At 45.2% G+C, this 24,709-nt stretch overlaps 3 protein-coding genes across 6 annotated transcripts; 2 read left to right on the top strand and 1 right to left on the bottom strand.

Moving 5' to 3' along the window:
- Nucleotides 1–67: 67 nt before the first annotated feature.
- Nucleotides 68–9,433, bottom strand: mrc1b (mannose receptor, C type 1b). Of its 2 annotated transcripts, none has more exons than XM_049746541.2 (31): nucleotides 9,137–9,433; nucleotides 8,671–9,033; nucleotides 7,846–8,016; nucleotides 7,574–7,729; nucleotides 7,307–7,417; nucleotides 7,103–7,240; nucleotides 6,852–7,028; nucleotides 6,571–6,725; nucleotides 6,391–6,504; nucleotides 6,181–6,296; nucleotides 5,823–5,971; nucleotides 5,523–5,722; nucleotides 5,332–5,447; nucleotides 5,152–5,224; nucleotides 4,789–4,942; nucleotides 4,664–4,702; nucleotides 4,424–4,590; nucleotides 4,290–4,351; nucleotides 4,111–4,211; nucleotides 3,817–3,959; nucleotides 3,541–3,646; nucleotides 3,334–3,458; nucleotides 3,203–3,247; nucleotides 2,999–3,101; nucleotides 2,590–2,822; nucleotides 2,350–2,515; nucleotides 1,720–1,884; nucleotides 1,041–1,157; nucleotides 807–962; nucleotides 704–733; nucleotides 68–590 (listed from the first exon to the last, which is right to left on the bottom strand). In XM_049746541.2, exons 1-31 carry the CDS (start codon nucleotides 9,267–9,269, stop codon nucleotides 343–345), a joined length of 4,332 nt encoding a protein of 1,443 aa, XP_049602498.1. In that variant the 5' UTR covers nucleotides 9,270–9,433; the 3' UTR covers nucleotides 68–342. The 2 variants fall into 2 exon arrangements, with proteins under 2 accessions (XP_049602498.1, XP_049602499.1); XM_049746542.2 differs by having other exon boundaries at nucleotides 4,424–4,587.
- On the top strand, nucleotides 8,012–12,304 carry LOC125985494 (apical endosomal glycoprotein-like). Of its 2 annotated transcripts, none has more exons than XM_068648697.1 (6): nucleotides 8,012–8,152; nucleotides 11,244–11,372; nucleotides 11,438–11,560; nucleotides 11,630–11,735; nucleotides 11,809–11,959; nucleotides 12,037–12,304. In XM_068648697.1, the coding sequence occupies exons 1-6, from the start codon at nucleotides 8,047–8,049 to the stop codon at nucleotides 12,262–12,264; spliced, it is 843 nt and encodes a 280-aa protein (XP_068504798.1). In that variant the 5' UTR covers nucleotides 8,012–8,046; the 3' UTR covers nucleotides 12,265–12,304. The 2 variants fall into 2 exon arrangements, with proteins under 2 accessions (XP_068504798.1, XP_049604359.1); XM_049748402.2 differs by lacking the exon at nucleotides 8,012–8,152 and adding an exon at nucleotides 9,521–10,908 and having other exon boundaries at nucleotides 12,037–12,301.
- Nucleotides 12,292–24,554, top strand: si:ch211-106h4.4 (apical endosomal glycoprotein). Of its 2 annotated transcripts, none has more exons than XM_049746540.2 (45): nucleotides 12,292–12,437; nucleotides 12,521–12,645; nucleotides 12,776–13,013; nucleotides 13,086–13,345; nucleotides 13,464–13,554; nucleotides 13,626–13,766; nucleotides 13,907–14,038; nucleotides 14,103–14,236; nucleotides 14,301–14,469; nucleotides 14,574–14,693; nucleotides 14,833–14,987; nucleotides 15,055–15,150; nucleotides 15,216–15,306; nucleotides 15,378–15,488; nucleotides 15,624–15,726; nucleotides 15,814–15,961; nucleotides 16,035–16,254; nucleotides 16,546–16,645; nucleotides 16,866–16,998; nucleotides 17,081–17,159; nucleotides 17,227–17,382; nucleotides 17,583–17,708; nucleotides 17,865–18,080; nucleotides 18,151–18,270; nucleotides 18,486–18,638; nucleotides 18,745–18,836; nucleotides 19,058–19,225; nucleotides 19,384–19,560; nucleotides 19,632–19,740; nucleotides 19,995–20,117; nucleotides 20,195–20,294; nucleotides 20,443–20,602; nucleotides 20,860–20,980; nucleotides 21,059–21,202; nucleotides 21,383–21,570; nucleotides 21,905–22,070; nucleotides 22,330–22,548; nucleotides 22,617–22,795; nucleotides 22,950–23,187; nucleotides 23,258–23,417; nucleotides 23,479–23,593; nucleotides 23,726–23,846; nucleotides 23,921–24,017; nucleotides 24,094–24,163; nucleotides 24,231–24,554. In XM_049746540.2, the coding sequence occupies exons 1-45, from the start codon at nucleotides 12,320–12,322 to the stop codon at nucleotides 24,324–24,326; spliced, it is 6,378 nt and encodes a 2,125-aa protein (XP_049602497.1). In that variant the 5' UTR covers nucleotides 12,292–12,319; the 3' UTR covers nucleotides 24,327–24,554. The 2 variants fall into 2 exon arrangements, with proteins under 2 accessions (XP_049602497.1, XP_049602496.1); XM_049746539.2 differs by having other exon boundaries at nucleotides 18,483–18,638.
- Nucleotides 24,555–24,709: the final 155 nt, after the last annotated feature.

Here is a 24,709-nt window from a genome sequence, read left to right as displayed (position 1 = left end):
GCCACATTGTGCTTATGCAAACTTATCATTCTTTTAGGAACACAGAGAGGGAGGTATAGTGCCAAGAGACATTGAAAGCCACCTTTAATTGTCATTTAAAGCTGTGCTATTTATACACAATTCACCAGCTCAAGCAATGAACAGCATGTACATTCATTTGCAGAATAACAAAACAATAACAATCAGATACCAATCAATTCCAGCGAGATGTCCCAGAGCCTAAAAAGTTTAGTTCTGTGGGGTCAGACATGGCCACCATCACTGAAACTCACACTTATTATTAAATAACTGAATACATACCATATACAGTAGAACAACAAATACTGAATAGATTTGCCTGGATCACAGGGCGATAATCGGCTCGGGGATCTCCTCCTCTGCCTTCTCCATCAGTTTGTTGGTGTCCACCACGTCGGGCTGCGTCCGCTCGCGACCGAAGTACAGCGGGTTGTCGAAGGTGGGCAGCGAGCGCGGCGACTTCTTGTACAGGAAGAAGGCGAGGACGGCCAGTGCGGACATGATGGTGATGATCAGCACCACGATCAGGCTGGTGTGCCCACGTGAGTTGCCGTCTGAACCTTGGTGTGGCTCTGCACACAATTAGTCAAATCGTGGGGTTATTTTTTTGTTTTCAATTTTTTCTTTCAGCTATTGCATCGGGTTGAGCCAAAAATCCCAACGATAATGACGAGGAGTTACTTACGATATTCGGGGTCCGTGTCTCCGGGGATCACTGTGGGGCAATAAGAAAACAAAAGTCATTTACAGTAGTGCATTCCAACACTTTTGAGATGGGCAGTTGCTACCTTTGGCCGTTTCGCAGATGTAAGCTCGGTCATTCCACTTCATGCCGGATGACCATTGCCCATCTGAGGTTTGTAGCTCGCCATACTCCCTCTCTGAAGCCTCTGTACCCCAATTAGTGTAGTCCAATACGGTTTTATCCAACCACTGCCACGTGCCTGACACCAACAAAGGATTTAGATGAGATGTTTTAATGTTACTTTATGAAGTGACCCACAAATGCATGCAAAATGTACCTTTGTGCGTTTTGTACAGGCCTATCCAAAAGGAGCTGTGGCTGTCCTGGAACACCTCCACATTGCTTTGAATAAACGTTTGTTCCTCGGGATCTTCGATGCTGGCCAAATATCCACCTTAAGAACAAGAAACGATCACATTTGAATCTGTCTGTCAAATGGGTTTCCAATTTGGTAACAGGGTTGAGCAAACTTATGTGCTCAAGGGTCACCAGGAGGGGATGGAGATGAAGTTGAAAGTAAGTGAAGTAAGTGAAATAAGACGTGAATCTTAAATAAGATATAAATAATAATATAAATAATTTATTTGTTTGTGTATCTTGTATTTACTTGCAATTGAATTAACTGTGCTGCTCCATGCCGTGCGCCCGCCACCAAGGGGCGGTATAAAGCAGTCATGCAGACACAAACGAAGAAAACATTGTCTTCTTTAATTACTGCTGTAACTCGGTAAGACGCTGTAATATTATTACAACATTCTTTTTTTTTTTTTTTTTTTTTTTAGTATCAATGTCACCTTCATTGTCTGTGTAAATTGTTCTCTTTACACACAACTTTTGGGCACTTTTAAGGAAGGCGGTCTTTTGTCGTAAGTTTATGACACACCCACCTGCTAACTGGGCTGACAGCGATGTTTTACGCACACGCTCGAAACAAACATTTTAATTTTATTTCTTACCGTGTCTCGCGCAGCTCGTGGCTGCATCCGGCCACTCCATTTCGTCAGTGACAAACATGTAACAGTGACTCTTAAATGGCAGCCACGTGTAACCCTGGGTGTAGTCAGCCATGACTTCGTCGGGGCAAACTCCGGGGTAGTTGGCTGACTGTGTTGGCGGCACATCTGCGAGAGACAATCGTCATTGACGATGAGCATTCCAAAATGTAACCTATGATACATTACTCTTATTTTTAACGTCATTGGTAGTGTTATCACATTACTGTTTCGGAATTTTAATATGTATTTTTCTCAAATTATATCGCCTAGCCCAGACGTCGGGTACTTATGACTCGCGGGCCAGATATGGCTCTTTTGGTGACGTTATTGAAAAGAATACATTAGTACACTCGAAAAACTCGTTGGTCTTAATTAAAATACATGCATTTAATTGTATCTAGCCTATCGTTGTTGTTTTTTTTAATGGAATGGCTCTCATGGGAAATTATTTGTAAAAAAAATGGGCATGTATGGCTCTGTCCGCCAAAAATACAGTAGCGCAGTAGTCCAAAGTGTTGATAAAAAAAATTAGGCAAGGCCTGACAAAAATCTTAGTGTGTGTGCGCACACATGCATGCAATTGGCTCTCACCTGTCGACTGCATGCAAACGCCGTACATGGTGCGATTGCAGGAGGCTGTTTTGAATTTTCCATCTACGTCCAAGTATGCACAAGGCCGGTATTGGCTGGGCTCTCCTTCACCCCAGCTGGCGAAATTCATGTGCCAGCCATCAATGTAGCGAAAATAACCCCTGGTCTGAAAGCCAGATGCTCATTATTTACCAACGTGAAATGTCTTTTGACCACTGTGACATTTTATGCCCGGCGCACCTGCTCTTTGTTCAGTCCGATCCACAAAGGAGAGTTGAGATTTAAAGCCAACAGCTCCACGTAGGCCAGCGTCCACTCGTTCCTCAAACTGGCCAGGTTGGCTTTGTTGCCCTCGCAGTGGCTCTTGGCACCATACCACGTCATATTGAAAGGCACGGCCAAGACGCTGTCGTTTCCCAGGGATACAAAGATGTTGGAAACGGCCGGTTCGGATTGGGATGGGAGACCCGGGTCTGTTGAGTGCAAGGAAAACTGAAGCATTCTCAACCCCTTGACAGGGGGATATGTATTTCAAGGACAATTTTGTAATCTTAAAAAAAATCCTAATAAAGCAAATACTTGTTGTCAACTTTAAAAAAAATTATGTAAAATAACATCCCATTTTGTAGAGATAAATAAGTGGACTAACCAAGACTTCTGGTACAAATGAATCCATTGGTGTCATTGCAGGACTTGATCAACCATTTGCCAATTCCGTTAGTGGGGTTGTTAGTCATGATGACGCAACTTTCCTAGTAGAGACAGAAATGCAAATATATACAGTATGTGTGAAACACTGCAGCTGCCTATATCGTATTTCACAGACAATGGCATCATTGCCTTGAAAGTTTACCTCATTCCATCTTTGGTAAAAAGTCCCCGGGCGACGTCGTTGTACCTGAATATTGAGTTGAAATTTTTAGATATAAATCAGCCAAATTACATTTCATTGATGCACATTGTAAATGGAGTATTTACACTTACGGAGTAGCCCCAGTTGGTGTATCGCCTGGGTTTACCATCGCTCCAAAAAAACGCATCTTGTTTTAAACTGTTCAGACCGATCCACAGGTCCGCTGCCACTTCTGCCATTTTGGTGACTAAATAAGCTGCAGATTTTCAAAGAAAAGCATTTCTTGACCATTCATGAACTATGGCACTTGCTATATGTAATGTGAAATACCAGCGCACCTTGCTCCCTCCTTGTTGGAATGGAGACTAAATTGCCACCCATGGAGTAGCACTGTTTCCTCGCCTCTTCCCAGGTGGTCTTGCGATTACTGTTGATGCTGTAGCACTGGTAACGTAAAAGCCAGGACTACTTTTAGACACGCCTTTAGTGATGCAATCATTTGTGTCAAGATGTGCTTAATAAATAAAAATCAATTATTTCAAGTGGAAGTCCAAACGGTTCAACCCTCCAACTTTAAGAAGTTCCACCATATTGAAGGACAGCGATGTCCTTACCCTGGAGTCAAACTTGGTCCACTTGAGTGGACAGCCGCCTTTTGGTGCAACTGTGGGAGCTGCGGTGGTGTTGACAGGCGCCGTCGCCCTGCGTTTACAAATGAACTGATGCTCCTCACCGCAGTTGAAGCCGCGCCACAAGCCTGCAAACACGGATAGAAAGAAAATCAGGTCAGTTTTTGATTATTATTTTTTTTTTATCTTCTCTTTCTTCTTCCTAGCAGGTGGTACTAATCTTGTTGTACTGAATACTTTTGTCTCTATACACTAGTCAACTTCCCATGAGTTACTCACCCATGAAATAGGACATAGCGACACAGTTCTCATCGTAGGTATTCTGATTCGGTTGGTTCTCGTCCCATCTTTGGTAGCCCACTGAAGTCCCATCCATCCACCTTGAGTGAGACCCCAAAAAAAGGAGCATTACGCTTCACCACTTTTTATTTTCTTGCTTTTGCACATTTCTCACTAACCAAAATGAGCCATCCAAGTCTACTGACAAACCAATGTAGTAGGTCCCATAGCTTCTGGAAACCTGCCCAAAAAAAAAATAAAGAAGTCAGCTTTTCTAGTTTAGAATTCACTCGGCCACTGTAAGGATCCTCACCTGTTTCCATATGAAAATGTTTTCCGCTTCGCTGTTGATTGTCACCAAGTCGCCGTGGTGCTGCTTGCAGTAATGGCGAGCGTCTTCCATGGCCATTGAGACTCGGTTGATGTAGTACTGACTCCCTCGCCACTCGAGCCAACCGTCCGAGGTTGTGTTAAATTCTGCTGAAACAGACAAATTGAGAACACGACCCGACCGCGACGTGTGTATTCCGATGTCTACTGAGTGTCTAGTTACCGGCGGCAGTGTCATTCGGAGGTGCCTTGGGAGTCACTCCTGTGATTCAAAGACAAATGACTCATTTGTAGCTGAACAACAGTGTACCCGCTTGGGTAAAACAATCATTCTGGCGCGTTCATTACCCGTGCGGATCTCACAAAGCCAGTCGTTGTAGCTCTCACAGTGCACGTCGTTCCACGAGCCCGTGTCATCAGCTCGATAGATGCGGAACTCGGCACAAGATTCAGAATTTTGAAAATTATTTGGCTCGCCTTCCTGCCAATGTAGGAAGTTTACCTGTACAAAAAAATAAAAGCGATATATCTATTAGGGGTGTAACAAAAAACAACTGTAATTGGAAAATTGTATTATTTATAATTATATATATTTTATCATTTTATATATACATATGTATATCCTCTAATATAATAAATACAGGTGTCAAAAGTAATTGATTTGATTGAGCCTCTTAACAGTAATTATTCTCCAATTTTTGAAGTCCATACCGGGGATCCATCACTCCAGACATAACCTGCAGTCGGGTCAGCAATATGAAGTCCAATCCAGGCCTTTCCGTGGCTGCGGCAAATAAAAATCACAAAATGTAACCCAAATACGTTCCACATTCCATACGTGTTTGATTATCAATGAATTTGGCATGTGACTCCTGCTGTAGTATGCCATACCGTCCCACAAACAGCTCAGAGGCACTGTGGATGCTGAGGAGATCTCCTCCGATGGCCCGACAGAAATCTCTGGCCTCATACCAGGTCTTCTCGAATGAACGAGGACCTGTGAAGAACTGGAGAACGAGCCATTTTTGATGAATAGCTTGAACAACTTGGAGTGTTACAAATTCTCCATTTTGGCGACAAACCTTTGAGCAGATGTTTCTCGTTCCTACTCGTATCCAGCCCTCTGCACACTGAGGGGGGCTGAGGGTAGGCGGGGGCGGCGTCAAGATGGCCCCCTCGGCCAGATGCTTGCAAATGTACTTCTCCTTGTTGTCGCAGGGCAGCAGATCCCACAGGCCAGCAAGAATACCAGTTGTCATGGCCACACAGCCTTGTCCACCACCTTTAGTGACGGCATAGAGAGTAATGGAACAGAAACAAATGCTCCATGAAACGTAGGTTCCACTGTAAACAGAAATCTCCACTCGTGATAAAAGACCTACCTGGCATCTCGTTATTCCAGTGAGTAAACCTGACGGCGTTGTCATTGGTCCACACAAACTCATCCTTGTTCTTCTGGTTTGAGAGGCCCAGCCAAAAGTACTTCTCAGGCCGTGCCCCCACCAAGCTGATCAAGAAGGCGTTGTCCACCCTGGAGACATATACAGTACATTCATACAGTATTACACATTGTACTGCACATTGCTCGTTCAAGGATGAACTCAAAACACTACTCAACATCAAATCATTCTTCCCCATTGAAATGAATGGAAATGCCATTAATTTGTTCCAGCCTTTTCACCCAAAAAACAAAACATTTTTTAAATGAGCAAAATACCACTTCTTATTGTAACCACTCACCCATTGGACACATCCGCCAAGTAGGAGTCTGTTGCCTTGCAGTCACTCTTGGCTTCGTCAAATGTTTTGGTCTCCGTTCCCACAAAGTAGCAGTAGGAGCCATGTCGTTTCCAACCCTGGAGAACATTGACGCCAGTCAAAATGTTTTCGTGAAAGACACTTTTACCCTAGTTGGATTAAAACCCCAAAGATCACGGAAACGTAACTCACAGTTTTGCAGCCGATATCCATATGGATTTCATCTGGCTGGTGGTGTGTGCTGCTCTGCTTCATACAGATGAAGCCGTGTTTCTCCTCACAGGAGCGGTCGGCCCAGTTGCCATTCTGTGGGATGCAAATTAGATGAAAAAAAAAAACGGATTTAAAAAAAATAATAATTTTGCTGCTCACCTCTCCCCGAATGAGAACGCAGTCTTCGCTGTCCGTCAAGAGTGTCGGTTCTCCGTACTCCCAGCTGGTGAAGAAGACAGAGGTCTGGTCGCTCCACTCGAACAGGCCCTCGGTCCTCCTGTCGTTTAGGCCGATCCAGAGCTCGTCGGTGGAGGCTGCGTACAATGAGTGCAAATCCCCCTTTTATTCCCAACACATATTTTGTAAAATTTGGAACACAACAATTAAGAAAGGTCATTTGTATATAGTAACTGCTGCTAGCAAGTATAGCCTTCACCCACCGTATCCCAGTTGAGAGACAATGAAGCCGTGGTCTTCTATGTTGCGCATGCTCACCAGCTCCCCCTCCTCCTTGCGACAGTCCTTCTGGGCATCAGACCACGTTTTGGGGGTCCGAAGTAGGTGGAAGCAATGGCCGTTGTATGGAATCCAGGGACTTGAACAGAATCCTTGCTCAACTGAAAACAGAGAAGGAAAATATGTCGATATGAAATCAGTCACGCTTCACAGGTAAAGGCAATTGACGGCGTACCCTGTGGCGGAAGAGGCGGGGCTCCAGATTTGTAGCAGATATAGCCAATCTTCTTTGAGCAGGGGAAAGTTTCCCAACTATGCTGCCCAGCCGAGTCCAAAAGTGCGCAGTTGTGACCCGGATGGGGAAGCGGGAACCCTAAAATGAGAGCAACAGCCTAACCCAATGTCCCAAAGCCTTGTTTTGCCTGAGCCGCTTACTTACCACTCGCCCATCTCAGGAATCGCATGGGCTTGTTATCCGTCCACTGCCAACCATGTTCCGGGTTCAGGACCAGCCCGATCCAAAGCTTATTCTTCGTATTTCCTAATAGTGCTGTGAGAAAAGGACAGGGTGAAGAGGTTGTTCCTCTTTTTTTTTCCCTCCTCCTTTCCCTCGAGCTGTTCCTCATTTGTATTGCTTAATCGCAACCATCACAAGAGCGTCTCAGGAAGAATGATATCCAACTAATGGAGAGCTGGTAGCGCTTACCTGAGATAAAAGCTTGCTCATTGGTATCTGTGACGCTGACCAGGGTGGCCCCCTGCTGTTTACAGCTTTCGTCAGCCTCTGCCCAAGTCAAAACCGCCTGAGCGTTGAGCTGGTAGTAAGATCCTGTGATGTGATTCTTCTTCCAGTATTCTGTAGCTGGGCATTTGAAATGAGACTTTTATTCAAATATTTCAAATCATCCTTTCCCATTGAAATGAATGGAAATGCCATTAATCTGTTCCACTCTTATCACAATATTCAATTGGACTCACATGTGGACGGGCAGTATCCCCACTGCTCATGTTCGTATTTGGTCTGGATGGCACACCAGGGGCGCTTAATGGAGGAGTCGTACGCCGTACAATCTCCAAACCAGCGATCTTTATACAGGAAGGGGAACATGCACGGCTTTCCGTACGCGTTGCCGTCAATGGAGTACAATACTGCAAAGGTGAAGAAAAGATTGGCACATTATGAACACTGTGTCACTTGTGCATATTTTGTTCATTTCTGCAGGAGTCAAAAACGTGCATGGTCAGCAGAAGAGACCGGACAGACATCCATCTAAAGCAGACGGAGGTAACCTAAAATTTGCACAGACTAAGGAAGGTCATTCCGCTCTTTGAGAATTGTAGTTTACTTCATTGCACAATACTTAGTGAACTTTGACTTTGAATCTTGCTTTTGATAAATAAGCAATATATATACTATGTAAAATAAAAAATAAGATGAAAACTAAACTAAAATGAAATGGAAAAAAAAACAATACACCTGCTCTAAAAATGAAATTAATTAACCGAATTTAAAAAAAATAAAATAAACTTTGACGGAAGTCAAATGAAATAATATAAATAAAAGCAAAAATTGTTTATTTAAAAATATAATATTTTTCTAAATTGCAAAATTTTAAAGGGGGTTAAATTAAAAAATGTAACCAAACCAATGTAATAAAAAGGAAGAAAATAAGAGGGGGAAAAGTCTTTTTTTTTTTACTTTTATATACATTTTAAAAGAATTCCAGTATTTTAAACTTTGAAATAGGTGACAGTATTAAAAAAAAAAAATGTAAACCAAAAATAAGTGCAAGCTCAGCGTACCTCTGTGCGTTCTGGAGCAGGCGCCGTTGCCCGTCCCGGTGATGGTGAAGCTGTTGCCGGGTCCCGTGGTCCTGGAAAGCGCGATGCCTCCATAAGACTTGAGCTCGATGAAGAGCTCCGGCTTTTGGTTTTTTAGTGCCAGCAGTGTCCCATTAATGCACTCCCACTTCTGCAGGTCGCTCTTGTCGTCGCAGTCGTACGTGTTGACCTCGCTGCCTACGCTCTTGCCCTGCGACCCCAGGCACTTTTTGGTGGAGGTGACAAAAATGCGGTTGCCGCTCGTCCAGCGCATGTCCTGGCAGCGGGAGGACCTTTTGAGTAGGCATGAGCTCAAAGCTTTATTAAACAGCGTGAAAGAAGAATCTGCATTGGGAAAGCCAAACAGTGCAACATCATCACATGCCTGTAAAATTGTCAACATTTGATTTTAATGACACAATCGAAGAAGAGCATAGCAATACTTTACCATCCAATCTCAAGCAGAAAGACATCGGTACAAGAATCGCGACGGCAGCGAGCGCTATTCCACCCTTCGACATTGTTCCGATGAGCGGACGTGGCCCGTGCGTTGCGAGCAGCGGACTTCTGAGCGTGATCATGGAAAGGAAGAATTCTTAACAAGAACTGACCCCCTTTTTTTTTTTTTTTTTTTCTTAGACTGGTTTCATTGAGAAAGTGGCCCCGTTCACTTCCTGTCCTGTAGCGAGGGAAAAAAAATGATGTGTAAGACGTTTATGCTAAACGTGACACATCAGTCACAATCGAGTAGAGCGCTCTGCTACGTGCCGCTCATCATCGACTCAAACAATGTGGATAAAAGTCACTTTGATTGTGTAATAACGCAATTCAGTTATAAACATGGCGCAACTCCATTTTTTTTTTTTTTTTTTGCAGTTGTGCTTGGTTCTTAGTCACTTTGCTTCACGAAAAGTCAAGTGAAACATTTTCTTTGCAGTGAGGACAAGTGCTTCGAAAGATGAATGAATGAGTGAATGTGTTCTAGGCGCTCTCATTCGAAAAAAAAAAAACCTTTTCTGAATAATAATGCGAATTAAGGTTTTCGATCTTTTCTAAGATGCATACCTTGAGTTTTGTTTTTTTATTTATCAGTTATTTCCAGGCAAGCTTTTGTGGACTTTTTTTTTTTTTTTTCTCTTCGAATTGAAACTTCCTCTGGACAGATTCAGCTGACTTCCTGCTGGATATCCCCTCTTCTTATTTACCAACGCAGCACAGTCATTTTTAGGGTGCTAGAAAAACAGAAAAAATGACAGAAAAAATGACAGAAATGTATTTTGCATTTACTTTTCCTAAATTGCTACATCAAATTGAAAATTTGTCTGCCTTTTATATAGAAATTAGCAAAGCAGGATACTGCTGCAGATCATCTCGCAATCAGATGACCAGATTAGTTAATTAAAAAAAACAAAACGTGTATGGCTTCTACAAGCGGGAGAAGAGTGTAAGGTGCTCCACTTCCCACCTTATTCTGAGAAGCTCACCATTCATTTTTATTGAAGCGGCCATCCCGCCTCATGTCGTGTTGACTGTGTCGATTGTCGCTGATAAAGAGAACATGTGTGTAGCAACATAAGATCCTGTTTTGGGTCATTCACAAGTTAACGCTCTCAAACATCTATCATAGCATTTTGCATTTTCACTTCCTCCCTGGTGCTGAAATGTGATGGCTCCACTTGTTTGTTTGTGGAAATTGTTTGTAATCAGCACTTTTCCCTTTCAAGTTCTTATCACCGATCCCTTTTGCGATACGTGACCTGAGGGAACACATGCAGACCTTTGATCGGGATTGTCAACAGGAAAGGTTCAGACGTGACACCAATTGCTTTTTAATAGGAGCACATTTTTTCACAGATGTTGACAATCGTTCAGGTTTGCGTTTTAATTGATTTGGCTATTTAAAAGTCATCTATCATCTTTAAATCCCTTTCAATATTTATTTCCAGCGAATACAACTTATGATCTAAATCTCTTACTTGAGGGCCATAAAGTGAATGATAGAAGCGTAACACCGCTCATTCAGTCATCTCGGTTCTGGACTTTACATTATGGACTCATAGCTCGCGCGGCGTAATAAAAAGTTGCACTTGTGCAAACGCCGGCACAAACTGTTCTTCGGCGTCTAAGCTTTGAGCAACTTTGGGTACAATAAATGACTTTGGATAAAATCCCGTGTCGCCTTTCCTGACACAATGTGGAGATTGCTTGCTCTACTTGCAGGTGAGGTGTCCTCGTCCGTGTTAATCTATAACGGTTGGTTTTTAAGACCTCCAGGGGCAATTTGTGGGACTTTTTACAACTATTCCTTTAAGTTTGCATTTTCTAAGTTTAAGACTTGTTGACCGTCAGTTGAATCATTCACTTGATAGGTGGAAAAATGACCAATAAAAATAGACATAAAACAGACACCTTAACTTTATTTTTAGTCAAACAATTTAATTCAAAAAATATTTTAGAATTTAATTAAAAAAGATAATAACTAAATAAAAAAAATTCTGGCAAATTTATTTTAGAAACACTGCTCAAATCCTCTCTTTTTTTTGGCAAATGTAAAGTCTATCTTACGGCCGCCTCATCGTGCCCTGATGGAATGTTCAAGTGTGTAAACGAAGAATGCCTTCCCGCTGGACTTGTGTGCGACTTCAAGAAAGACTGCAAGGATGGCTCGGACGAGTCCTTTTGCGGTAAGCCTTGCACCCTCGTCTCATTTGAAATGGCAAATTCTTTACTTGAACTTCCCTCCTTCAAGGCTCATGCAATTTTGAGGCTCACTCATGTGGTTGGAACAGCTCCACCAAGTACGCTTGGACCAGGCAGTGGGCCAACGTCACCTTGGTACCAGGACAAGACCATACCTCGGGCAGCCCTTGGGGTAAAGTCTGTTTCCATCAGCCAATCGTTTTACGTTTGTCTTTACGAGCTTGTCGTTTGTTTTCTACAGGCCACGTCATGTATATTGATGGCGAGCAAAAATGTAGTTTTTTAACCTCGAAGGCAATTTTGGAATATTCCGTTGCTAAAAGGGCAGCCGTGGGCTGCCAACTCAGGTACTCCTGCAACTTGACAATGACAAACTTGAATCACTGATGATGCCAGGCAATTTGTCGAATGTGATTTCAGCTTTTGGTACCATATTCGTGATGAAACCTCATCCATCCATGTCGTCATGGTTCGAGGGACAGCTAAACAGGAACTGCTGAAGACTGCGAGTCCGACGGACGGCTGGCAGAATGCCCGGACTCTCATTGGCAATCGGCCCGGAGGGTACAAGGTATTGACGGGCATCATTAAATTGTGTACAGAATAAGGCCCAAAAAAAATCTCACAGCTACCATCTGACTCGAACAGCTCCAGTTTTCCTTCGATTGTCCTTTCTTTGGATCCACGGATGTGATGCTGGATGACGTCAGCTTCGACCAGTGCGCAGAGGGAGACGTCCCTCCAGGGTCTGAGAAGCTCTCCTGCCATTTTGAAAAAGACACCTGTTCCTGGTACCATGACTACAGCGCCAGCATCCTGTGGCAACGAGTACGCGGGGGACATCAATACCACCAAGGCAACGATTGGTATGATTAGCTTCCACATTGCCGCATAGACTTGAACTTGCTGCCTTTCACTCGCAGGTTCTTACATGCTCGTCTCCAGCCGACCTGGCCTTAACATCTCATCTGCGGCGAGATTGGTTGGCTTCGCCGCCGGCCGAGTTATTTGCGTGAACTTTCGCTACCACATTTTTGGCAACAGCATTGGTAGGCATCCCTTCCGAAATCCTTGATTTTGGAATCTCCATGAGGCTACAAATCAACGGGGCTGCAACTGTCTTCATCAACAGGTTCACTCAAGTTCATCGTGAGGCGACCTGGTCAAGCTGAGGACATTGTGTGGATAAGAAGTGGCACTCAGGGAAACAAATGGAGATTTGCTGATCTTACCTTCTCCAGTGACGAACACATACAGGTTCCTTCTTTTGTATTTAGGCCCTTGCGATCTCTAATCCACAGCGTGGAGGCTTCTATAGTTGTAACAGCATCAATGAAAACGAAGCATTCATTTTTGTCCAATGATGAGGTTTCTCGCGGTTCTCCAGTTCATCATTGAAGCAGTGGTGGGTGGTGAGCAAGGCACCATTTCCATAGATGACATCATGGTGTCCACTAAGGAGACTGGCTCGTGTCCGGCCGAGCGAGAGTGCACCTTCCAGGGCTCCCTCTGCGGTCTGCAGCTCGTTCCGACGGCCGACTTTGGCTGGGGTCGAATCAACGGGACATCCCAGCCTGCCAACTCTTCGGGCCCCCACACGGACCACACCCTGGGAACAGAGCACGGTTAGAACCCCGGCACTACATGGGATGATGCATATTCACTCATAAGAACCGGCTACTCCGTCACACCTGCAGGGTGTTACCTCAGTGCTCAGTTATGGAGACAGCTGCCGGGTTCCAGAGGTCAAATAGCGACCGCGCCGATGGAGGCCACTCCGCCTGACGGCGAATGCTTAATGTTCTGGTACTACATGGAGGGTGAAGCTGTGGGCCAACTCAACGTTTATCTTTGGACCGCTGAGACTTCCGTCAAGCTTTGGAGCAGAAGTGGCAATCAGGGGAGTCGCTGGAGGCATGGACGAGTCTCTCTGCTTAACCCCGATGCTCCTTATAAGGTAGGCGTCGTCAACTGGAGATGGAAAGAAACATTTTTATTTGAAATCATTTTGTAATAAGTTAGTCAAGTGAAAGGCGATTAAAAAATGTTGGGGAAAATATGTGTTGCCGTGGCAGGTGATGTTTGAAGCAGTGACAGGTGATGGGCAGAGGCGAGACATCGCCATTGATGACATGACGCTTCAGAATGGGGCTTGTCCTCCAGAAGGTTAGTGACGACAAGCAAAATAACAATTTACACAAATACAACAATAATGCGTTTTTATTTTTTTCCTTTAGGTTTTTGTGACTTTGAGATGGACTTGTGCGGTTGGGTGAATAACGCTCCGGCAAACTCCAGTGTCAACTGGGACTGGCTCTCCGGAAGCAGTGGAGGCCTGTTTGTCCCAACAAAGGACCACACCACAATGTCTGCTCTTGGTAAGAGAGGAAGGTGCCCTAAAAGAGAGAAGACCATAAAGTCTCCAACACAATATTGGATGCTTGAATCTAAATGGATGTTGTTGTTTTGTTTTTTTTGGAGGTTTAAAAAGATTTTCCTTGTTCCCTTGTGGCTTGAGGCCACTTTGTCTATTACAGGCCCTTCAGGTCCGACAGGGAGGAAGTGGCTCGACTGGAGAGCGAGTGGATGGAGTCTGTAGAGCAAGCCTGTCTTGAGTTCTGGCACCACGCTGAAGGCTGGACAACTAACAGTAAGCCCAACCTCTGTAGTGATGTCCACCTTAGTTTGAGGATGAATACAAATATGGATTTCAGAGCCGTCAGATGTTACGCTGACTATATTTGTGAACGAGACCGATGGCCTACGGCAGATTTGGGCCACACGTGGTTTCATGAATTCCAGTTGGATCCAAGATAAGGTTGATTACAGTGCATTGGGACCTCACCAGGTAAGCCACTTCAGGCCTAAATAATTCAGGTGAACTTTGTGCATGAATCATATCCATCCCACAGATTATCCTGCAAGCCAGCAGTCCACCCTCCGAGGAGTCAAGCTTTTCCCTCGATGATCTCCACATCGTAAGAAACAAATCTTGTCATGATAGCATCCCCAGCACCACCCCGAATCCAGTTACCACCACGGCTACGCCGGACTACGGCGTGCACTGCACTTTTGAACAAGGTGACTGGAGATCTGCTTTCGGCATCGAGCGTAACCTTGCCATGATTGAATTTGATTGTGAGCATACTAGTCCACGTGAATCCAAACACATCTTTTGCACATAGGTCTGTGTAACTGGCTCCAAGAGGTTGATGATGATTTCGACTGGACTCTCAGTAGAGGACTGCTAGTGAACCAGCCTTGGGACGGACCTCTGTATGACCACAGTGTCGGAAATAATCAAGGTACACACTGCAAATGTATACATAACGTGCTTTCCTTAATGAATGGGAAAGATACAACGTAACATTTTGTTCGAATAAGAGCGAGCGATATCAACAAGTGGAAATAATCAAGCTTTTGCCCTTGTTTTTCATTTCCAAGGATTTTATCTAATTATTAATGGGTCTGGATTCAGTGACAGTAAGCGAGCAAGCCTCACTGCTGCCGTCAGCCATTTGACATCCAAAATCTGCGTTGGATTCTGGTATTACATGTTTGGGCCTTCGGTAGCCATCATTGAGCTGCTGGTTAAGAGAGTAAGTTACCTCATGCAGCCTTCGCCACGCTTGTGACGTGTGAGTCAATATTTTTCTTCTTGAATAGAAAACCTCCAACGCTTTGGTTTGGACTCGCAGAGGGACGCAGAACCCAGAATGGATCAATGCTCAAGTAACCATCGACATGGACCAAATGATGCAGGTAAGGATTTAGCTGAAGTGCGGCGGCCATCACAAACGTGACTATCCTGGTTTTCCTTTTTACAGGTGATGTTCACCGGCTACAGAAACGACAGCAGCGAGGGATTTATTGCTCTCGATGACGTCACCGTGAGGAACGGGGCCTGCCAGATTCAGAGTATGTGCATACTGCGTTTTCTCAACAAATTTGAAGTTCCCAGCATTAATTTTCTTCTACACGACTTTCAGATGTTTGCGGATTTGATTCCGACCAGTGCGGCTTTGAGAACGATGTCGGTCACTTGGGTCGTTGGGGCCGCAAAAGAGGCCATGTAGATCATACCTATGGAACTGTCAATGGTGAGTGGAATCAATAAAACCATAAAGGAGCAGGCAAAGGCCATCATTGCAATAAACAATCATCATATAATCCGATAACGGTCAAATTTTCACTCACAGGCAGTTCAGGAAAAGATAACAGGCTCTTTCTTTTAGGTTACTATATGACCGTGCTCATGTCCAATTCTTCCCAACCTGAGGTCGCTCAGCTTTTGTCACCTGTCATCATTTCACCTGTGGAAATGTGTGCACGATTCTGGTGAGTCCGCAGGTCAACCTTTAAGAGTTTTACACACCGCATGTCGCACGATGAATAGAATTAAACGCTTGTCACATGTTCCACCAGGTACTGGCTACCCGCCGGGGCATCTAACACACTGTCTGTCCACGTGCGGAGCGGGGATCTGGGTGATGCCCTTTGGCGGCGTTCTGGAGCGCCCTCTTCCGACTGGGAGGTGGCAGAGGTCACGGTGTTCGGACCGACTAAGTTCAACGTAAGACCTTGAGACTGATCTGCTTCCATTTTGGTACGATGCTGGTGTAGTGGTTCTGTTCTACTCTCCCAAGGTGGTGTTTAGGGCAACCCGCGAAGCAGGCGTATTTTCCACTGTCCAACTCGATGATTTTTCCGTGACGACGGGGGCTTGCTCTCCGATTGTCAACTGTGACTTTGAGTCGGGGCCGTGCAACTGGCTCAACGGGCTCGCTGACGACGGACACGGCTGGGTGCTAGCAAATGGCGGCTATCGGGGTCCATCTGCAGACCACACCCACGAATCCCCTGAAGGTAAAGTCTGGCTTTGTTTACTCGTGTCTTCAAACCGCGAGACTGTTTTCGTAAATGCCGTTCCAAAAATATACAATACCCTTCGCGTTGATATTGAATGTTGAGTCTCGTATCGTGGGACCAAAATGTGCAACAGATGATTAATTGTTGTCACGCTATGTATTGCAATGATCTACTCCCGATTTACTGTACGTCCCGTGGTCACGTCCTCCCTGTAACAAATAAAAGGATTACGTGGGAGTGTGTGACGATCCACTCAAATGGTGTAAGAATGGAATCATTTGCTTTCAGGTCGGTTCTTGTTGAGCTTATCACCACACACCAGCCCCATAGCGTCAGAATGGATCAAAGATGGGCCATCCTGCTTCACGCTGTGGTATAACAAGAACAGGTCAGCAGAAAAGCAAAAGCAACCTCCGAGCTGCGTTTGACATTTGCGAGGACTTCCTCAAATTTTGCACACAATCACGGGCTTCGCTTTGTACAAAGCAACAGAACCTCTGGGTCAGAGTTCAGTGCTCGAACACACTCATATGCACACACATATATTAAAAAAATGAAATGGAAAAATATTCATGTTTCCTAGACTGACAAAAAATTATGAATTTCAGCGATTCCGGGACTTTACGCGTGGTGGTTCACTCGGGCCCGTCGGAGGACAAAGTGATTTTCCAGAGAAACCACACCACTGAACACCGTTGGATAAATTTTTCTCAAAGTTTAGAGCAAAGCAAACCTTTCCAGGTAGCCTGAACTGGACATTGAAGTGCTGACCTAATTTCGTTTTGGTCAAAATGCTGCAGATGAACTCTCGCATTATGTTTAGTTGCTGATCGAAGCACAGACAAACGACGGAGGATTCGTCGCCATCGATGACATCAGTCTAACGCTTGGTCCTTGTCCAGGTACTCACTTACTTGTGTTTATCTTCGTCTCAATATATTTTATTGGAAAGCCACTTTATTGTCGCAGTGAATGAAACAATTTCGACCTTTGTGGGCTGCACGTTTGAAAACCACACGTGTGGCTGGGAGGACGTCAGCGTCGGCCAGGCTCAGTGGAAAAGAGGAAACAAGGGAACTGGGAACGCTGGACCATCTGTTGATCACACACTGGGAACGGCGCTTGGTGAGGCCGTATGCTCAAACTCTTCTTTCGTTGCCTTTACCAATCTTGTATATTTAAGGTGGTGCTTCAGAGTCCAGTTATGTAAAAATATTCTATACTCAGAATTGAGTAGATCTTTTTTTGAAATTGTGAAAATGTAACAAAAGTGTGTCAGACCTGATTTTTAAATGCATTTTGACATCCAATCCTTTTTCTTTCAGGCTGGTACGTGGCGTTGACCCCCAACAACGGGGCTCACGTGAGCCCCGCCGCCTTGCAGAGTCCCGTCACGAAACAGGCCAGCGCTGCCTGCACGCTCCACTTCTACTACAACATGTATGGAGAAGGTGCGTTACAATCTCGTGTGCTTCAAATTGCCTACTTTTCTCTTAACTTCTCAATTTTTTTTTTCTTCTGTATTGATTTATTTGAGAAGAACTGCAAACCTTCACCCTTGGCTTGTTTTAGAACAAAATCCTTCAAACATATATATGTTGTTGCAGACATGGAGGAGTTGAAAGTGCTGCTCGGTGAGAGCTCTCGCACCACCGTCCTGTGGTGGCAGTCGGGTGGCGGTGCCGATTCGTGGCAATGCGGCGAGGTGTCGCTCGGTAGAAGACGTCAGGATTTCACAGTCTTCTTCGAAGCCACCCGCGCTTTCGACAAGCCGGGCCACGTTGCCGTTGATGACATTAGCTTCACCAACTGCCAACTGCCAGGTAGTACTGGCACTCTGTGTACTTTTGAAGACAACATGATCTGTTTTTTTTTCTTTTTTTTTTCTTCCAGAGCCCCAACCTACGTGCCCTGAACATATGTTTACGTGCGGTAATAAAGCGTGTGTGGAGAAGAACCAAGTGTGTGACTTCACAGATAACTGTGGCGATTGGACTGATGAGAGCAATTGTGGTCAGAAATTACATATAGTAAACACTATTTTATTTATTAATTTATTCATTTATTTATTTTTTATTTTACTATCAAATTGTGCCATGCCCAGAAACAAACAAACACAAAAGGGGGGTTTGCGCGATTGTGGACGTGAACACAGCCAATTGAAGCGGTTGACTTTTCTGTCCATATCTAACATTCGCATGCACTTTTCTCATTTGACTCTTAAGCAGGTGAGACAGAGCGCTGCAGCTTTGAACAAGGCCTGTGTTCTTGGGCTGAAAGCCACTTGAACTCACCCGGAGCCAGATGGACCCGACGAAAAGGACAAGACGCCTGGCCCGCTGACGGACCCCCCCGGGATCATACTCGCAACAGTGCTGCGGGTGAATGAAAAAGTTGCCACATAATAAGCCTGTTTTGAAGGTCATGAAATGGGGGTTGCTGCCACGGCAACCTGCATTCATGTTTATTCTCATTTTATTTCCTCAGGTCACTATATAACTCCAGGGACTCATCTCACGGGGATGGGACACATATCGGAGATTCTTTCCAGAACGTTACTTCCTAGCTCAAATTGTACGGTGAGTGTCGTTGCGATTCATGTTTCATTTTGTGACCCCAAAAAATTAATTAATTAGGATGACAAATCATTTACACTTTGCATGACGTCCTATGCAGCAAAACGTATTGGCAGCTATGCATGAGACACATTTTACAACTTCTTGTGTTCTTTTTTTCAATGTTTGCAACTTGATGTTAAAGAGTAATAACGTGAATTGTGCATGACTATGTGTCGGTGCAGATCCAATTCTTCTACTACAGCCTGCAGGACACCGCAGGAAAACTTTTTGCGCGTTCCAGGACATTCGGCTCCGGTACCGACGACACCGAGCTGTGGCTCAGGACGCAGTCGCATAATTACGACTGGCAGAGGGCACACTTCACCTTCTCCTCTCCTGTCAAGTGCAAGGTGAGTGCATGAGAAGCCAGCTCATATGATCTAAATGTACACATCTGCTCATGTGATAATAGAAGTGACCTTTCATTTTTTTTGTCTTGCGAGAACTTACCGTAGAAAAAATGCAGTGTTTGGTGAAGGATAAAACAAATGTGATATTCTTCCCTAAGATTGTTTTCAGGTATGAGCGAGGCGCTTGTGACAGAAGACACGTGGCACTGGACGACGTGTCCTTCTCCAAGGAGTGTGCCTTGGACCCAGACAACAGCCCACTGCCTGACACGTCACCCACTTCGGCCTCTCCCACCACACCTGTAACCTCCTCTGCCCCCGTCGGTCCGTGTCAGGTAGGCTACATCTGGCGCCCAAGTACGCAGTGTGTGTGTGTGAGCGTATTTGTGCTTCTGTTGCATTGCAGGATAATGAGTTCTATTGTTGGCGTTCAGCGGAGAGAATCTGCATTCTTTCCACTTTAAAGTGCGATTATCGTCCGGACTGCCCCCAGGGGGAGGATGAGGATGGCTGCGGTAGGCTGCATTCAGACTTCTTTTTTTTCTTATTGTGAAATACGTCACAACATGACATCTGGATCGAACACCTGACTTTAAATATCGGTGTGTTGTAATCAGACGTCAACAATGTGAATCACAATCGCCTGCTGCGTCTCGTCAAACGGGAAACGGCAGCTACGTTGTTGTCATTCCTGGCTTTGATATTTCTGAGCACATGACTGGTGGTGTTCCTGGCATCCTTGCTCACAATCGGCCCTCGCGCGTTGTAGGTCCTTGCACATTTGAGAGGGACAGCTGCGGCTGGACGGCCTCCGGCCAAGGACCGAGAAGCTGGCGTAGGCAGAAGGCCGGCAGCGGCGCTTGGCCGCCCACCGATCACACCAATCGCACAGGTGGAGGCCGATTAGGAGACAACTTGTGAGCTCTCGTGCTCTGAGTCAGAGTTGACACTGTTTTTCCGGTTTCTCAGGTTTCTTCATGAGCGTCAACTCCAGTCAAGTGTCGGCGCCAAGCGAGGCCCGACTCCAGAGCCCCCGTCTCCCGCCCTCGTCGCCCTACTGTCAGATTCTGTATGTTCACTGTCATCCATGTTGTTAAATGTTTGTCTGACACCCAGATGGACATGTCAGACCCCCCCAACCCCCCAGGGCGAGTTGCTCAACCCCTCCCTCCCCACACAAATTCAACACTTCTTCCTTCCTTCGTTCCTCCACGCAGGTTTCACTTCCACATCAGCGCCGAGTGTGCTGGCTCACTCAGAGTGCTGACGTGGCAAGCTGATGGAAGTGAAGCAATCTTGTGGTCACGCAGCCGCAACACCGTCAACCACTGGACGGCCGAATCTCTGCCCCTGGGGCCTCACCTGGAACCTTATAAGGTGCCCAACTCACGAACGTGACGACTTCTTCTCCCAACTTGTCTTGCATTCAAATATTGTGAATCATTGACACACATTTAACGAGCTAAATGACAGCACACTTATTTTTAAAAGAATCAGCCTTAACATAAAAGTTCCACCTGCACAATCAAACAATGAATGAATGAAAAAAAATCCAATTGTGGCTTTCCTATCTTTCACAGTTTAATATGCAACCCTCAAATCAAGTAGTGTATGAATCATCACTTTTTTCTCAGCTTATATTTAGTAGCTGGAAAAATGGCACTCAGGCGGACGCTGCCTTTGCCACTGAAACGTGCATTGTCGCCGTGGATGACATCTCCTTTCTGAACTGCGACCAATCTTTCCATCCCCCAGGTAAACGACACTGAGTCCTTATCTTAAAACATGCAGGTGGAGTCTTGAGTTGTTGTTTTTTTGCCACCTACCCCTTAGCCCTCTCCGCTTTCGATTGCACTTTTGAAGACGGCCTTTGCCTTTGGACGCAGGCGGCCAATGAGCAGCTGGACTGGCTCAGTGGCTCGGGTCCAACAGAGACACCCAACACCGGTCCTGTGGGGGACCACACTACAGGAAAAGGTTTTTTTGACACTATAAAAAGGGTTAGGCAAACATTTGTGCTCATGGGCCACATTTGTTTATTTGAAGTTATCAATAAAAAGCCTTCGGTGTCATGAAAGAAGCGCTATCTGCATAAAATGGAATACCGCCCTGATCTCATCTCATACGCACTTTATCGTTGTTATTGTTGTGCCACAGGGAAGTACATCTACATCGAAAGCTCCTTTCCAAGCGCCAAGAGTCATGTCGCCCAGCTCAAGTCTGCACTGCTACCACCTGCAGTTCAACAGGGATACTGCTTCAAGTTCTGGTACCACATGTTTGGAGCCACTGTCGGTTCTTTGCGAGTGTTCCTACTGACGTCCGAGTCAACGGAGAAAACACTGGTAAAAACCACACAGGTTCATTGTATTTTGCTTTTCTTGACTTTTTACACAACTTCATTGGAACTGGGGTTTGTACATCAATATAACAAATCTCAGCTATTTATTTGTTGTTACATGACTTCCCTGTCCTGCGGTGCGGATTGAGAAATATTCAGAACCCTCCCATTTACTCTCACCGCGTTATGCTTTTATCACGGTTGCGAAACAGCCGCGTTACAAAAGAGCTGGCTGCAATTTGTGCTCTGTGCAGTTTCGTTGCAAACTATGGTGTTGCACAAATCGCTCCTCACATCCTCATTGCAAGGAGTGACTCAGCCCTCTGCCTTTCCTGTAGGTGTGGCAAAAATCAGGAAACCAAGGGGACGAGTGGTGGCTGGCGCAAAGTCACGTGACCCTCAAGCGGGTCCACCAGGTGATCGTGGAGGCGAGCGCGGGAGGCGAGGCAGGCGACATCGCCGTTGATGACATCTCGCTTGTCCCCGGGGCATGCCCCGCCTCTGGTGATGGTTTTGCCAACTCCTTTGATATTTTAATTACAGACACCACAAAGTGCAGAATGCATCAATTAAGTCATAAAATAAATTGAGTGAAGGAACTTTGAAGGAGATATACAACTTACCTATTGTTGCAGTTATGCAGTGGTTTAAAACTAAGTACTAAATAAAAATAACTCAAAACTAAAAAACAACAACACTGAAATATTCAAAACGATGATAACCAAATAGTGTCTGTAAAAATGTACGTAAATGTCTTTTGTAGATGTGTGTGATTTTGAGGAGGGAAGCTGCAACTGGCAACAGCAGAGCGCCGATGACGCCGACTGGATCCGACATTCAGGCACCAGCCTGAACCCCAACACGGGCCCCGACAGCGACCACACCACCAACACGCCCGTGGGCCACTACTACTACCTGCCCTCTTCCAGCCAGGACATCCTTGGTCAAACGGCCGCCATGTTGTCACCTGTGTATCCGCCGGGTAAGTCCCTCCTCAGTCTTGGCTCCAAACGGAGGAGCTTAAATTCCAGTTTTCTTCCACTTTTGTAGGAAAAGGAGCTTGTGTCCAGCTGTGGTACCACATGTACGGCAGAGGTGTTGGAACGCTCAACGTTTATCAGCAGAGTGAAGACGGGGTACGAGCTCTGATTTTCTCCCAGGCCGGAGACCAGCGCAACCTGTGGAGGTTCGCCCAGGCTGCGCTTCTGCCTCGGGTTCAGTCGTATAGGGTGAGTCGCCTCATAGATCCAACATACAGGCATATTGTTTTCTTTTCACCAAATTTGTGTTAAGTCCATTTATTGACTTTTTTTGCCAAACTGCAGATGATTCAGAGTTAGCCGACTCGGGTCATTGAGCTTAAGGTCCTCCTTTATTTTTCAGCTTGTTGTGGAGGGCGTAAAGGCTGGTCCCACCCAGGAGGGCGACATGGCCTTTGATGACGTCCACGTGTCGGACGCCAAGTGCCCCCCTCACGACACCTGCGACTTTGAGCTCAACATGTGCAGCTGGAGCAATGTTGGCGGAGGAGTGGACCAAGATGACTGGCTCCGCGGCAGTGGAGCTTCCCCGAACCCCAATACGGGACCCGCCGTGGATCACACCACCAACATGCCTCATGGTTGGTCACCCAAAGATTTTCCAGGTGTGTTGGACATAGCAGGCTTAATAATGTCACCATTTTCCTTCAGGCTATTATCTGTTCGTGGACAGCTCGGTGGGACAGTGGGGCCACGCCTCCTTCCTCATTAGTGACGTGCTCCAACCGGCCACCAGAGGGCACTGTCTTACATTTTGGTACCACATGTTTGGTCCTGATGTAGGGACCCTTCGAGTCTATGTTAATGACAGGTAGGTGGACCCATTCAGGAGAGCAGCAGGTCTACCTCTTATGGATTTATTTTTTTTCTAGAAAAACGCACGACAGTGGTAACGAGGAGGGCAATCAGAAGTGGGTCGAGATTGGAAACAAGGGAGACAAGTGGCTGAAAGCCAGTGTGTTCGTTGAGCACGACGATGCATTCTGGGTAACAATTTGACCTGTTATTTATGAGCGCCAGCCGTCACTTGCACAAATGTCGCTAATGTGACCATTGCGTGTGTTTTCACATAAAGGGTTGTCTGTTCTACTAAAATAATTGTGATGTCTTGTGCCCCAGTTTGTGTTTGTACATCAGAGGGGGGAGATTGCTGGTGGGGATGTTGCCCTTGATGATATCACCATTATCCGTGGACCCTGCTACTCCGAGCCCACCGTTGACCCTGTTGATGATAAACAAAGTAACACGGACACACAATAGGATAAATGTACACACGCATGCATTTTGAATTTTTATGGTGCTGTCTTTGTGCAGATATGTTGTCTGTGGGCCTTGTCGTGGGTCTGACTCTCCTTGCTGGAGTCGTCATCTTCATTTTCCTTTTTAGACTGAAGAGGAAGCACTGTGCAAAGTATACCTCATATAAACATGTATACATGGAAAAATATATATATACTGTCTATTTTGATAATGTTTATTTTTTTCAGGACATCTGAAAATGACACCAACGTCCTCATTCAGAACTCTGTGTTTGACCTCTTTTGCTGCAGAAGAGATGTAAGTGATTTGCTAAGAATCTTTGGGATTCTAAACCGTAATAATAATAAAATGTGTTACCTTACAGGTCACAGAGCACGGAAATGTATCTGACATGTCCTTCTTTAACAATGTGTACGATGGCTCTCCAAGTACAACCAACACTGATTCGTCAAGTGCCTAGCATCATCATCCCATCATTTTTTTTTTTTTTTGTTTAGCAGCAAGAAATAAGTTTCAGGATAAAAGATAGACCTGTTTTGGTTGTTATCTTTAACATATGATCCATCTGTTAGTTGTTAAGGTGGACTGATTTTAAATCTGTTAAAAGGCATGTAAGTAAGATTTGCTTTTTCTCCTGTATTGGAACATTTTTGTCCCTTTTTTAATATATAAGATGTAATCAAAGAAATCCCTGGTGTGTTTTAAATTACTGACAACCATTCTTTTTCTATAAATACTGAGCCATAGAGCAGCTGTGTGCCACGCGCTACTTGAGTGATGACAACTGAAAACATGAATCGGGCAAATGATTTGAAAATGTAGGTGCAATTCATACTCCGGATT

This window comes from Syngnathus scovelli, chromosome 17, assembly GCF_024217435.2.
Source record: "Syngnathus scovelli strain Florida chromosome 17, RoL_Ssco_1.2, whole genome shotgun sequence".
NCBI lineage: Eukaryota > Metazoa > Chordata > Actinopteri > Syngnathiformes > Syngnathidae > Syngnathus > Syngnathus scovelli.
Note: the sequence above shows the minus strand (reverse complement) of the source record. Positions and strands in the feature narration are given on the sequence as shown.